At 42.8% G+C, this 14,319-nt stretch overlaps 1 protein-coding gene and 1 long non-coding RNA gene across 4 annotated transcripts in view; one reads left to right on the forward strand and one right to left on the reverse strand.

Annotated features, from left to right (window-relative positions):
• Positions 1-14,319, reverse strand: part of LOC120375502 — a 251,891-nt gene that overhangs the window by 220,559 nt on the left and 17,013 nt on the right. The window lies entirely within an intron of this gene.
• Positions 1-14,319, forward strand: part of UBASH3B (ubiquitin associated and SH3 domain containing B) — a 104,121-nt gene that overhangs the window by 47,912 nt on the left and 41,890 nt on the right. For both annotated transcript variants that reach the window (XR_005586585.1, XM_039496162.1), the window contains exons 2-3: positions 12,260-12,313; positions 13,082-13,268. Coding sequence is in view for 1 of the 2 variants with exons in the window: in XM_039496162.1 (XP_039352096.1) it covers positions 12,260-12,313; positions 13,082-13,268 (241 nt within the window). In the remaining variant the exon portion in view is untranslated. The remainder of the gene's footprint in view (positions 1-12,259; positions 12,314-13,081; positions 13,269-14,319) is intronic.

Here is a 14,319-nt window from a genome sequence, read left to right on the forward strand (position 1 = left end):
TTCAAGGTACTAATCTGTCTGTTATGTTTCACCCATTACATTATTTTTGTCCAACAGCACATACAACATCTAAACATCTACAAATACATTAGGATGGCCTATTTGTAAACTGGATCCATAGTCTCCAATTACTTTGTATCTTGTTGGGTTCAATCTACATTATAAACAAACATGCCCATCCCAAAGAGTGGGGAACTTTAATGTTATATTTTGGTGCTCGTACGTTTTGTAAACTTCCTGGCAAAGTTTGGTCTTTGTTTTGTTTCTGCAAAGACAGGGCGAACGTTTAAACATTTTCACTTGAGCCAAAGTCCTCGATTCAGACCCCATGACTCCAATCTGTGGGGAAGTTTGGATCTGGATCAGAATTTTGTGTCACAGGGCTCATCTCTAACTTCAGATTCAATGTACAGTAGACTGCCCCGTTGTTTTCAGCCTCAAACTATTCACACTGATGCTGATCTTGTCTCTCCATTGATTTCTTCTTAGTTGAGCTGGGAAGACCTCCCCGTAACTGGTTTGTTAGTCTCTGTGGAATGAAGGTGAACTCTCAGCATGACACATGGTGGGGTGAGGTTAGGAGGAATTAGCCCGCAGTGTCTCCCACTGCTGCTGGTGGAAGTAACACACCAAAACCTCGATGCATCACATCGAGAATTCACCCCAGGAAGTTACTAAGGCGGCAGCTTTTAAACTTGCAGTTCCTGGTGTAACTCTGTGCAACCGACTTCATAGAACAGCATCTGTCTGACAAATTGAGCAACTGTACCGCCCCCAAGTTTCCTGTTTTGAAACCCTGAGATGCTGGAAAATGTTAACAGCAACACTTGAAAATGCTACTTGTTGCATTTATTTTTTTCTCTTCAAGACCTCTGATATACAAAAACTCCGTTCAGAAAGAGAAACTTGGGGCTACCCTAGGAAGTGGCCATGGGGGTGACGGTGCGGGGTGGGGGAGGGAAGTGTCTCTTTCTCCCGGAACTCTCTGGGCAAGATTGTAGTCTCAGTCACTGTATTTAGCAAAATCTGCTTCTCTCTAGGTTTTAGGTTGAGCCTAGGGCCAGGTGTCAGGAGACCTCTCTCCTTCACTCTTCCAGGACTCACTGTGCGATCCTGGACAAGTCACTACCTCTCTGAGTCTTACTCCCCCCATCTGTAAAATGGAGATAACTACATCAGGCAATAGAAGTGGGGCACGCTGCATCATAGTCCTATTTGTGTTCCTGTAGTGCCTCGTGACCCCGATCAGGGAGTGGGGCCCTGTTTCACTAGGCATGATACACACCCCTAACAAAAAGACAATCTCTGGCCCCAAGAGCCTACAGTCCGCGTATCAGATGGGAAACTGCAGATGAACGCAGAGAAAGAGAGACAAGAGCACAAAGTAACAGAGACGCAGTTATGGTTAGCACGTTCAGTAGCAGCTGCCACAGCCAGCAAGCTCACCCATCTCCTCACTCTGAGAAGCTTCATAATAGGTCCATGATCTGTCAGAAAGCTACCTATGATGGGATCCTGCTCTAGCAACAAAAGGCCCTTGATAAGGGACAGAGATGGTGCAAATCTCTATTCCATTCCAGCTCATTTCTGTATGGGGAACACAGGAGTGAGAGAGAAAGCATCACATTTGTCTTCAAACCCTGTGAAGGAACTTTATTTCCAATCAATATGACAACCACTTCCTTTTCTGGCTATCGCTGTCACTACAGATGGTACATTTGAGCACATTTAAACCTCTAACTTGTCTCCTTGCAAAGATGTTGTCTTCCTGGTTAGCTAAAACTGTATTAGTATTTGTGGGGAAAAAATTCGCGCTCTCACACTGTTGAGAAAAAAAATTGAATAGCAAAAGCTTGCTAAAGTCTCAGCTGCGGTGCAAAATACTAGATGATGTTTAAAGCCACTATTACATCAAATACAATATGTATAGTATGAGTTCTAATTCTACTGACTAGCCCCCTGCCCAGAGAGGAATAACATTGGATTCACTCTATTATTACAACCTGTACATATGAAAGCACTTGTACCGTCAAATATAACCGCATGATGAGTCTTACTAAAATTCAGATTCCTGTAAATGAGTTAACAGAGGTAGGCATTACCAAATTTCTCTTATAGCATACATTTAATGTCACTTACCAATGTTAAACTATTGGTATATCTAGCATTCCTTTTCTTGGTGCCTGCCTGAGAACCTTTGGCAGTTCAGCCACAACTAGCCTAAGTAGTGTCAACTTGCGCGATTTTTTCATGAGTCTTGATATGTGAGGTGTTTCTTAAAGCCCAACACCTGAAGTCACATTATTTCCAGAGAATTTCAACTTTCATTAAAAAAATAGTAGTAGTTACTGCTGGCCTCATGGTTGCAGAGATAGCTTGGGAAAAAATGTCAACTCAAAAAACCAAAACCCAGAAAACAAAAAGAATCCAAAACTTGTTTAATAAAACAAAACACTTGAGGTGGACAATACTGCATTGTAAAGGCCCCTTGTTGTGGTGTTAGCATTACAGTGCCCTTCACGGCCCTAGCCTAGCTCAGAACCCTGGTGTGCTAGGTGCTGCACAATCTAGATAGACTGGGAGAATGGAAGGGTTGTTTCCTCCATTTTAGAGGCATTAAGAGGAACAGAGGTACATGGAGATTTTGTGGAGCTATGCCATTGTACAACAGTTGAGAAATTGGCTCTAAATAACTTGTCCAAGGTCACACAAGGAGTGTGTGGTAGAGCTGGGAACTGAATCCAGATCTTCTAAGGTCCAGGCCCCTACTTATCCAGAGGCCCACACTGTCATTTCATTTTAAACAAGATAATTTTTTTAATGAATGTCTATCTCTTTACAAACATAAAATGGCTGCTAGATTCCTCTAATTTTGCAGAATGCTTTTTTTTTTTAAGCTGTACTTCCCTCTTTGGGGTTTGATTTAACAAGCTCGCAAAGCAAAGAATTAAGGGGATGTCTTGGTGCACATGTGTTAAAGAAGAAAAACATCCTGCAGCACATATGAGTCGTCTGCCTTCAAGATGTTACGTAACTAAAAAATTTTTAAAAAAATACTAATAAAAAAATAGAGCGCGCGCACACACACACACAGAGTCCCCCACTAGTCACATGGCAGGATTGCATTCTGGGCAGCTGGATCACCCCCTCAAGAAAACATCATTAATTACGGCAACTATAAATTCACAACGTGAACAGCATGCTTACCAATCCTGTTTCTGGTTGGGTTTCCCACTTTCCTCTCTTTTCTATTAATTGTCTTTGGTATTAATGAGTACTGAGATATGGCAGCCACTGCTCAGGGAAAAGGAAGGGGGAAAAAATGCAATCTTACTGTGTTGTCATGTACGTTCTATAAATATTTATTTGACCTAGGGGATAAAATCTTCCAGTCTATCTGCAGCCTGTGCAGCCACTCTGCAATAATGTTCATTTGAAAGTTCCTGTATTTCAGAGAGAGGGGGATCTTTGCAGAGCTGTGGCCTGTTTATGGTATTTGCTGACCTAAATTTGGGAGATTTTCCCAAATTGTGTGTGTATTTTTAATGGGTCTCATGATTTATCAGCAGAAAATACACCCCAGCCTTGTGACTGCTGTAGCGGCAACTAGAGTCATTTTGCCAAACACTAGGGAGGAGTGCGGGTCCCACATTTTGTGTTAAAAGTAGCAGCAGAATAAGCTAGGATAATATTTAAGGGACTGACACAAAGCCCACTGAAGGGAGTGAAATTTACTTGTCTGACCAAAACAGTATGTTACGGGATGGGAGTTACTTGCCTGCAATAACACCTATGTAGTTTAGTTCTTAAAATGCATGCAGAAGAGGAAAATCTAGCAGGAACTTGTTCCTCTCCTCCCCCTGGCACCGAATAGGAACTGAATCCTTAGTGATTTCTGTGTGCACTCAGCCTATTTACAGTGGTTAGATCATCCAAACAGGCAACAGAAACAATGTCATGTGATTTAGGTGACCAATCACACACAGCGAATTCTGAATATTGAATAGTCAAAGGATCAATCTCTTCAAACTGTTTGCAAAAACCCATCATGCCCATATATGTCTGGGGAAAAACTAGGAGGTGTTTGAAAAATTATTCAGGGATTTTAGCATTTTCCACCATCAAATAATCAAGAAATTAGACTGCCTGAAAGAATCAGGGACAGATATTTCACTTTCAAACTTGCTCTTGAATGTGCAACTATTTACTGAATGCACTGTTTAGTCAGACAAATGTGTCCATTTTCCCACCTTTGCTAGTAAAAACTATTTGGTGAACAATTCTGCGCAATGAATATTAATTAAAAAACAAACAAACAAACAAAAAAACCTTGAAGGACAATTTGAAAACAGAAAAAAAGGCCCAAATCCAGCAAATTAATTGTGTGCAAAGGATACACAATGATTCTCCTTTACTCACTGGTCATCACCAGGTTTGAACCCAGGGACTTCTGCACCAAAGCTAAGACCTCTGCCACTTAAAGTAAAGGAATCCTGCTATTATCTGTCAGCAGTAGTAGGTGGTTATGGCTTTAGGTGGAGAAACCACTAGGGAGGACACAGCATACAGTTTACAAGCACGTTCCAATCCGTTCTACTGCTGAGCTTAATCTTGAAAAGGTCTGTATCCTGTTATAAGTCCCCTGAGCCAGCAGCATTGTATTTTCTATTCTTTGACCATAAACCACAGCAGGCTGGAAAGTTAAACTTTAAATATAGATATATATTTAAAAGCAAAAATAAAAATATTTTATAATCACAACAAAAACACTCCATTTCATAGCACTCTTCTTTTAAACAGCCCCATTTGGCATAAATTATGACTCCATAATTCTTACCCTGCCATGTCAGGCAGCTTCAAACCAAATCTAATGTTGAAAAGAGCCAGATTTTCCCATCATGTTTAATGCAGTTTCCAACAAATCCTTATTTACGCAGCTAAATATTTTATAGACCAGAGATTTAGGGGCTGCTTAAAATGATGAATTCTTCCCCCTGAGGAGCTTTGTTCACAGATAAGAAGTTTGTACAGGCATGAGGCACCATCATAAAACAGGAGATTTAGTTTTTCCCCCGTACTGATGCTTATGCTCATTCACAAATCCCTCAGTGCTTGCGTGGGCTGATGGCTTCATTGTAGCTGGCTCAGAAGTAGAGAATATTGGTAGCATATTTGTGCTTGTGTCCACAGGCACACATGGTGGACCAAGCTCTTTTTGACAAACATGCAGCTCGCAGTATCACCGAGGGCAAAATGTGACCCTCTTCTCACAATTTTAGAAGAAGAGTGGATAGTTATGGGGAAATTCACAAAGCTCTATATAGCTTCCAGTGGGGACAGTTTAATTATATCCTAAACATCAATTTTGGATAAGCAATAAACTCTCTGGAACTGTAGGTTCAAATCCCACTGGAGTTTACTCAGCCCTTCATCTTCCTGAGCTCTGTGTATTTTAATGGGGGGTGGGGGGCGGTGTTCAAGAGGAGAGGTTAAGACAGGAAGTCTTCACTGTTCTGCAGTACCTGAAGGGCTAGAGTGGAGTGGAGGAGACAGGGGTGTTTATTTAAATAAGTGAACTGAGAAATGATAATGAAGTCAATAGGTTTGAGCATGTGTTTAAGTCCTTTGCTGGAGCAGGGTCGGCACCTTGCAGGACTGACCCCTAAATAGACAAGACAGACAAAAGGTGGGAGATAGGGATGATTATTATCCCCATTTCACAGATGGGGAACTGAGACACAGAGATTAAAGTGGCTATGCCAACGTCACAAAAGGGCATCTGTGGCAGAGCAAGAAATTGAGCACAGATCTGCACCCCAGTTTAGTGCCTTAACCACAACACCGTCCTTCCTCTGGATTTGAACATCCCGTCCCCACCCCCAGTTTTGGATATTTGTCCTTTTCTGGCTCAGGAAGTACAGTCGCTTTTATTGTTCTATAAAATGCAAAGCAGGCAGAATTTGTTCTCCATGGAGAAAGACACATTGCTGTTCCAAAAATAGCAGTTTCTCCTTTTTCCTCTTCCATTGTGCAGTTTCATTCTGAAGATGAAAAGGCCATTTCCACAAGTACATGTTAGCTCCTAATTCGTTACCCCACAAGCTACCGCCCCATTGATAGCAAATGCATGCTCTCTTTTAAACGGGGCTCCAGTAAGAAAGCAGAGCAATTAGCGAGAGGAGAAAAGATTTCAATATGCTGTTACTGAGACTGAAGTTTCTTTTTATGGTTAATGCATCATTCCCTTAAAGTCATTTCCCTTGAAGTAAATGGGTTTTGGCCATTATGCTTTTTATTTATTGACAAGTATCTCCAAGCTGAATTGACATCCACCCCCGGTTACTGTTTTCTCCACCATGAAAATTACAGGAAGCCAAAATCCTTTTACAGTAATGAGTTAAGTTGCGTAGTACACAGGGCTCTCTGCTTTTCCATTAAACAGCTGTGGGCTGAAATGGGTATTCTGTGCTGTTTATTATTAACTGCGAAGGTGTTATTCAGCTGTCCCTGTGCAGCAATACCATTTATGCTGTGGCCCTGCAACATCTCACAAGCTCAGGGTGGAGAGTTTGGCTGGGAGATTTCCTAGGAACATTTGGTTGCTGTTTTCCTGGTGATTTAGAAGGGAGTGCTCTTCCTTTTGATTTGATACCAAATCGCTGCCTTAGCAAGGTTTTAATGGGCACGCAGATGATTGGAGAGTCCAGAGATTTATGATGGTTGAAGATCTTATGGCACTCTCAGGCGAGACGTTAGAGGTTAACAAATTCCAGCTTTCCCACTCCCAGTCCCCTCTGTAATTTCATTTGGATGCAGTATCCTCCTCGCGTCCTGCTCCGAACAGTTGTACTGTGTCCTTATTAAGCACGTGCTCCTATCTCACCTCAGAGGTGGCTCCATGTGGTGGTGGATGAAGTGACTCCTGGAGTTAAGTCTGTTAAAAGCCACAAGGCTCAAAGGATTGGTAATGCTCTGTGAAGCCTTTTCAGCCTCAGATCTCCAGGCTGAGTCCAGCTCCAGTTAGTAACGACCTGAAATTATCATCTGATGGCTGCTTGGTGACCTGTCAGAATTGAGGTGGGCTCAGTCTAGGTCCTCTCCTGAAGTAGCCATTTCACAAAACCACCCACTTGAAACCGGCCTCCACATCAGACAACAAATTTCAACCCCTAATGAGGTGACTTGACTATGGATTTCAGTGATTTTCAGAGGGGATGAATACAGTCCACCGGCTCCCGCTGCTGGTGGTCAGCAGATGTAAAAATCAGGTGACTGCATATAAATGTACATACCTAACTGTCAGCACCCAGCTTTGAAGATGGTGGCCTGAGTGCTAACGGGGCTGCGGAGACGAAGCACCCTGAGGAATGTCCCTTCCATGTCTGAGTGGATGGCTAATGAACAGGGCATTTGGGGGGAATTCTTTACTGTCCCTGTTTTGTGGTGACATAGAGAGCATCAGTCTGAATCACAGTTACCTTTCCCTTGCACTAAACAGCAAGAAAAGAAACAGTTTCTGTGTCTCAAATGCCATGACAAAAATTTACCTTACGCGGTATTTCCTTCCTTGTACTGAAAATTAAACTGGGCTGCGGGGGTGAAAGTGGGGGCGGGGGGATGCTCCCTGACAGAACTGGAGGCGTGGGAGGGGGAAAAGGCATTTACCTTCTGAAGTTGCTCGTCAACAAGGGTGCGTTTAGCCCAGACTAACATTTTTCTAACGTCCTTCTGGGTCCCTTGAGTACAAAAGGCAGCAGAGAGAGAGCTGCTGTCTATTCTAACAGAGCTTTATTGTACCACTCGTTCCAAGAAAACATTCATAGGTTCATGAAGAGAATGAGGCAAGAGGGGTGGGTGGCAGCACCCTATGTCCTGCTACACAATGCATGATGCCTGGAACGCTCTGCTCTGGGGTCTGGAGAGAGTAGATCAGAGGTGTGAGCCAGCCTGTCAGCCCGCACTGTGCACTGGAGAAATTTCTCATTTCAAAGCAAGTGGGGCTTTGCAGGAAGTAAATTTTTAATGTAAATGGAGATTTGCTGCTGTGGGTACAACAGAACTTAAATGCCTTAGATGCACCAGGTCTATGGTGTGGAGAGTGAAGTTTCAACAGCATTTTAAAGGGTGTAAACCAGTGATTCTTAACCTTTTAGACAACTGTACCCTTCTCAGGAGTCTGATTTGTCTTGTGTACCTCAAGTTTCATCTCACTTAAAAACGACTTGCTTACAAAATCAAACATAAAAATACAAAAAAGTGTCACAGCACACTGTTACTGTACAATGGCTGACCTGCTCATTCATACCATAGAATTATAAAATAAATCAATTGGAATATAAATATTGTACTTACATTTCAGAGTATAGGCCTTTTGGCTAAGATCAAGTATAGAGAGCAGGACAAACAAGTCAATGTCTGCATGAAATTTTAGCCTGTACTGACTTCACTAGAGCTTTTAATGTAGCCTGTTCTAAAACTAGACCAATATCTAGATGAGTTGATGTACCCCTGAAGACATCTGTGTCCCCCCAGGGGTACTTGTACTCCTAGTTGAGAACCACTAATGTAAACAAGCAAGGAGAGAGGGAAGAGGAGTTTGGTTGGTTTGAGACAGTTTGACTGGAAGTGAGTGGAAGAAACAGTCCTAAGGAAACTCTAGGGCCAGAAATTTAGTTGGTATAAATGCGCAAAGCACCATTGAAGTTAATGGGAATATAGCCGTTTACACCAGCTGAGGACTGGCACCCCCCAGGCTCTGCATTCCCCAGGGCTTAGAGAACTGTGGAATAGTCTTCCAAAGAAAGCAATGGAAGCTTCACTGAGTCATTTACAGCTACGCTAGACAAAGTGCATCTAGGTAGAATACACCAAGGACATGATGACGCTATGCAACGTTATGTCCTAATAGGAGGCATGAGCTGGGAATGTCCCAGTGTTCCACTGATTGCAATGGAATGCTGGCAGATAAGGGCAGCACAAACATTGAGTAGGAAGTGTTTTCATAATCACACATTTGCAACACTGCCCTTTCTGTGTCAGTATCCTTTGCCTTCCTCTTAATTTCTCAAAATGAGGCACGTATTTGTGGGGAGAAGCAACTGAATAGATGGAATGTAGCCGACACGGTGGTTTGAGTCTCTTTGATTCCTGCATGTCCATGCTAGTGTATTAGGAAGACTTGGCACTTGTGCAGCGCTATTCCTGCAGAGATATCAGAGTGCTTTCAAAAACTTTAACTAAGGATAGATAGGGAAACTGAGGCATAGCAAATCTTCACAGGGAGCCATTGGCAGAACTAAGAGTACAATGCTGGAGAGCACGGACTCCATTTCCCTGCTCTAAACACTAGACTAATTCCCTCCCAGAGCCGTGAACCCAGAAGTGCTGACTCCAGGCCCTTTGCACTCATTTCAAACCAGTATGTCCTCCAACCCAACTGTACATTCTCTCAGAAGATAATCATGCGGGATATTCTTATTGATTCTATCAGCTCAGCCTACATGCACTGTCAGCGGTCAGCTTAAAGATGTCAGGAAGTCTTCACTTTACAATAAGCCATAACATACCGGTAATATTTAACAAGTCTGAGGGTATCAGCTAGCAGCTGAATAGTGCTTTTCCTGTCATGAGGCAAAATTTTACTGCGTAGAGTTCTGAGACAGATTATACACTCCATAGAAGAGTACAAAGGCAGCTCGTTAGACCAGTTTAACAGCTGGCAAATAAACCAGCCACTTCCTGTGTTGGTCCCAGCCCCGTGTTCCTGGACCTGTTGAAGAAGTGAGGGCAGCAAGCAGAACTGTTACCTTCACAGAAGCTGAACATGTAGCTGAATGCTTCTGCTGCTTGATCCTGGGAAAGATGCCACTGTATATATATGATTGATTGTTCAAGGTTTCAAAGCCCTGAATTTCAAGTATGTAGACTCTCTGCTGGAACCACTGGGGTTCATGTCTCAGTGGGATCCGCTCAGTCCCCTTTCTCCTGATAAGACACTTACATAGGGTCCCATGATATGGCATTTTGGAGGCGTCCTTAGAAATTGAGGCAGTCTCTGCTGCACATGGCACTTTTCGTAAGAGCCGTGGTTTTGTCCCAGTGCCCTGCATCAAACTTTCTCCTTCCCCATGATGTTGTAAAGCAGGCAGTGTGCTGTGCAACGCATGCCAGACTGGTGGCGTATCTAGGTCTAGTATCCTGTCTCCAACAGTGGGGTGGAACCAGTTACTTCAGAGAAAGACACCCTGCAGTAGGAGTTATGGGATAACCTACTCCCAAGGGAAGTTTCCTCCTGACCACCAATTATGAGAGGTCATATTATGCCCTGAAACATAAGGTTTCTATCCTTTCCAAAGTTGTTCTTCTTGTTTTAATATACACAATTATATCCATATAAACAGCTAATCCTTTTTTGAATCCTAATGAGTTCTTGACCTCATCAACGTACTGTAGCAATGAATTCTGTAGTCTAATTGACCACCCCAGGTATAGCTGCTTTTCAGTGCATTATATCAATATCTGGGGAAACATTTTTTGGATAAACAGGTGCTACCCAACATTAAATTGCAAGTGTGTTGATTTCCTCCTGTATTTTCCTCACTGTTCAACAACAGAACACTTTGGTACATTTTTATTTATTCTTTGTTAGAATAACAGGGAATATTTATATACTTAAAAGGGAAAAATCAGGACAGGAACGTGATCAATTTAACAGGGGCTACACACATTTAGCAGTTTTTCCGTAGGTTATTCCAGGCTGAAAATATTTGCTTTGTGCCCCCTGGTGGTGGTTGGTTGCTTTTCTCTGCTCCTTTTTAAGATGAATGAGATGGCTGTATTTTCATATCCATCCACTTTGATTTTCATGCTGATCAAAAGGCCAATAAGTAGGTCATTTTCAAATCTTGTTAGCACTAGATCTGAAACAAGGGCTTATCTATCATGAAGCACACCAAGTGAAAGAGAAAGAAAACAGACACTGCACGCTGTCTTGTGTAAACTGATCAAGCAACATTTAATTTTATTGAGTCTGTAATTTAGAATAGATCCAGATTCCATGTATGTTCACATTTAGATAAGTCCTGCTTACAAATGGTGCTGATATGACATGTAAAGTGCCATGGGGCAGCTAAGAGGTTGAGTAGAGAGCAGGAAGACATTTTTGTAAGCAGTCAGTAACCATATTCCCTGTGTTTGTAAATAAAATACTGCAGCCCTTTCACAATGAAAGCCTGAAGAGAGAATATACCTTCTAAGCAGGGTATGCTTGCAATGAGGCAATATGTGAATGCCATGTTGCCAACCCTTCACCTTCCAAAATCGTGGGTCAGATCCTAGAAAGTCACAAGATTGGTTAAAAACAATGATGAGGGTTTTTTTTTTTTAAAAAGTTTGGAGTTCTTTTTGTTTGACTCCTAGTTTTTAAGCCTTTGGGGTGTGCTCGGGTCACTTTTTCAAACTTTTCTGTGCAACCATGAGCACTAGAAATGGGTTTCTTAAAATGAAAACAGATTCTCACATAATCACGCGTCTCCAGAAGCCAGGGCATCAAGTACGACATTAAATATCACAAAGCTGATGATAAAATTGGAAGATCTGGCATTCAGCACTGTGACTGGCTTTAGATGGTCTCAGCAGGGCACATCTCTGCCGATGCTCTAACCTTGCTGCCTTGCAGAGAAAGCTACTCCACTGCTCTCGGTGCCACAGTTGACATTAACTGCACTGCTCAGGTTAACTAAGGCCAGAGTCTCACTCAAGCTGAGCAATGGTGCCACTGCTCAGAGGAGCAGAGTTCTCTCTTGTAGGAATCCAGGTCACCTGACAAGAGGAAGTAGTGGGTAGGAAGGAGCAAAACTTCAGCCTGGAAGCGTTGGCTGGACCTGCATCAGCTGAGCAGACTGCCCATGTTTGGATGGCCCTTGCCACTACCGCCTTGAACAGGGGCATGGTGCAGTGGGTGGGGCATCAGTTCAGGGCGGGTGTCTATGGCCCTGGATTGCCTTAATCTACCCATGCTTTACTCCACAAATAGTCTCATTGAGTTAAATTGGAGCATTCATAGAGGAATGCATTATTCAATGGGAGTTAGGACATCAGACTCCGGCCCTTAGTTATTACTTCTGTCTGCAAATCCAGAACCACAGTTACCAGGGTTTCTGATGGCTGCAGAGTCCAGTTCAAGCAGGAGATGTTACTATCTACTTTCTGTCTACCAGTTAATACTAACAATGGAATATTCTTTTCCTCCCCTCCTCAGACAAAAAGCACTGGCATCCACTGGCGGAAGAAGTGTCCAAGCAGCATGTGACTGGTTGGTATGAAGTAATAAATAATTTTTAAAAGGGGATAAGATTTATTTACCATATTTTACAGATTGTAACATGTAATGTTATTTATGGAAGCTCCACGTTATTGTTTGTTGATACCACGGCAGTACCTAGGGGACACTAGCAAGATCATTGTGCGAGGCACCGTAAGACACATGGTCAGAGATGGTCCGCGCCCCAAAATGTTGACCATCTCAATAGGCAAGGTCACCTTAGGTGAGAGAAAGGAAGTTTTATCGCCCCCACTTCACAGTTGTGAAATGGAGGAAGTTTGAGCTCTTAATTTTCAAAGGTAACAAAGGTTTTTGGATGCCTCGGTTTTGAGTATCCACACTGAGAACAAGTTAAAGGCTATGATTTTCAGAGAGTACTGCAACTTCTACCTTCTGGAAATCAGGTCCCTTTAATTATGAAGCACTTTTGACACAAGGTCACCCAAAGAGCCTATGGCAGAACCAAAGAGTGAACCCAGGTCTACTGAGTCGCAGTCCAGGGTCTTAACTGAAAGAACAAACTTCCTCCCTACTTAGTAATAATAACTGGGCCACATTGGACATACAGACAGCAGAATTGTACCTTTCCATGCCTGGTCCCTGGGAGATCAGTGGCCCCCAGGCTAGTAACATATGGGGAGTGGGGAAGAACTCAAATTTTGGTTCTTTCTGCTACAAAAATATGGGTCTTTTTATTTAATCTCTTACTCAAGGTTTCTGCTGTTCTTAAATAGCCACCTCTTCCCTCCTCTCTCTCAGGTTGTTCTCTCATGTGGGAGACCCATTCCTTGATGACCCCCTGCCTCGGGAATATGTTCTCTATCTGCGCCCTACCGGTCCCTTGGCTCAGAAGCTCTCTGATTTCTGGCAGCAGTCGAAGCAGATCTGTGGGAAGAACAAGGCTCACAACATCTTCCCACACATTACTCTTTGCCAGTTCTTCATGGTGAGCCAGTGCTTCTTATTCAATTGCCCTGGGCATCTTGTTTGGCAGCAACCATTACCAGGTTCAGGCAGGTTGAGTTACATATTTCTCCAGTCATTGTAAAATGCTTTGTGCTCGAGGGAATTCAGGGAATATTATTACTGGGTTCGCTTGACGCACACCAGGCTGGGAGGCAAAATGGTTGTTAAACAAGTCCATTCCAAGTCACCACTGTCTTAACAGAATAATATCACTGGAGACTGGGCCACTGAAATCCTCTGAAAAATATGTTTGCTCATTTTTCATTAGGGTTCTAGGAGATGGTGTCCTGCCGGAAGCCAATGATGCATTGCACTTCTATACGGTGTTTTATCCAGAGATATTTTTAAGCATAATTAAGCTTCGCAGTTCCCCCTGTTGAAGCAGAGAAGTGTCACTCTACACATTTTACAGCTGGGGAAACAACCACAGAGGGGTGACGTGACTTTCCCATGGTCACACAATAAATGAATGGTAGAGTTCAGAAAAGAATTCATGAGTCCCTTGTACTAAATCAGTATCAGTCACAGACCGGCGCCAGTATGGTCTTCACGATTGTCACATGCATCGCTAACATTCTCATCACCACAGCATCACTAGGTAAAATATACACAGATGCTCCTCCAGGAGTCCAGTGTTTGATTCTTAGGGCAGCCATATCACAATCTTATTCTTTGCTTGGCTGGCCTTTCCCCAAAGAAAATCAAAACCATAACCACTTCTAATCTCCCCAGCTCTCCTTCGGTACCAATGTGGAATAACCCCTACTTAAATGTGCTAATAGCTCAAAACTCAAATCCTTCTGGCTAACCATGGACATATTAACCATAAAAGAACAGACATCTTTAGCCTGCTTCACATATCTTCATGATAAACACCAGCTACCCAATAGAACAAGGTCCTTTCTACAATAAGCATTGACTCAGAATTATAAAGGAGCTGGAGGATTGTTGGCAGACAACAAACAATCCACATGAAGTGCACCTTAAAAATGTTAGCCAAAAACATTTTGTGGGTAACACATACAAATGGC

The sequence above is a fragment of the Mauremys reevesii genome, linkage group 12 (assembly GCF_016161935.1).
Source record: "Mauremys reevesii isolate NIE-2019 linkage group 12, ASM1616193v1, whole genome shotgun sequence".
Taxonomy (NCBI): Eukaryota; Metazoa; Chordata; order Testudines; family Geoemydidae; genus Mauremys; species Mauremys reevesii.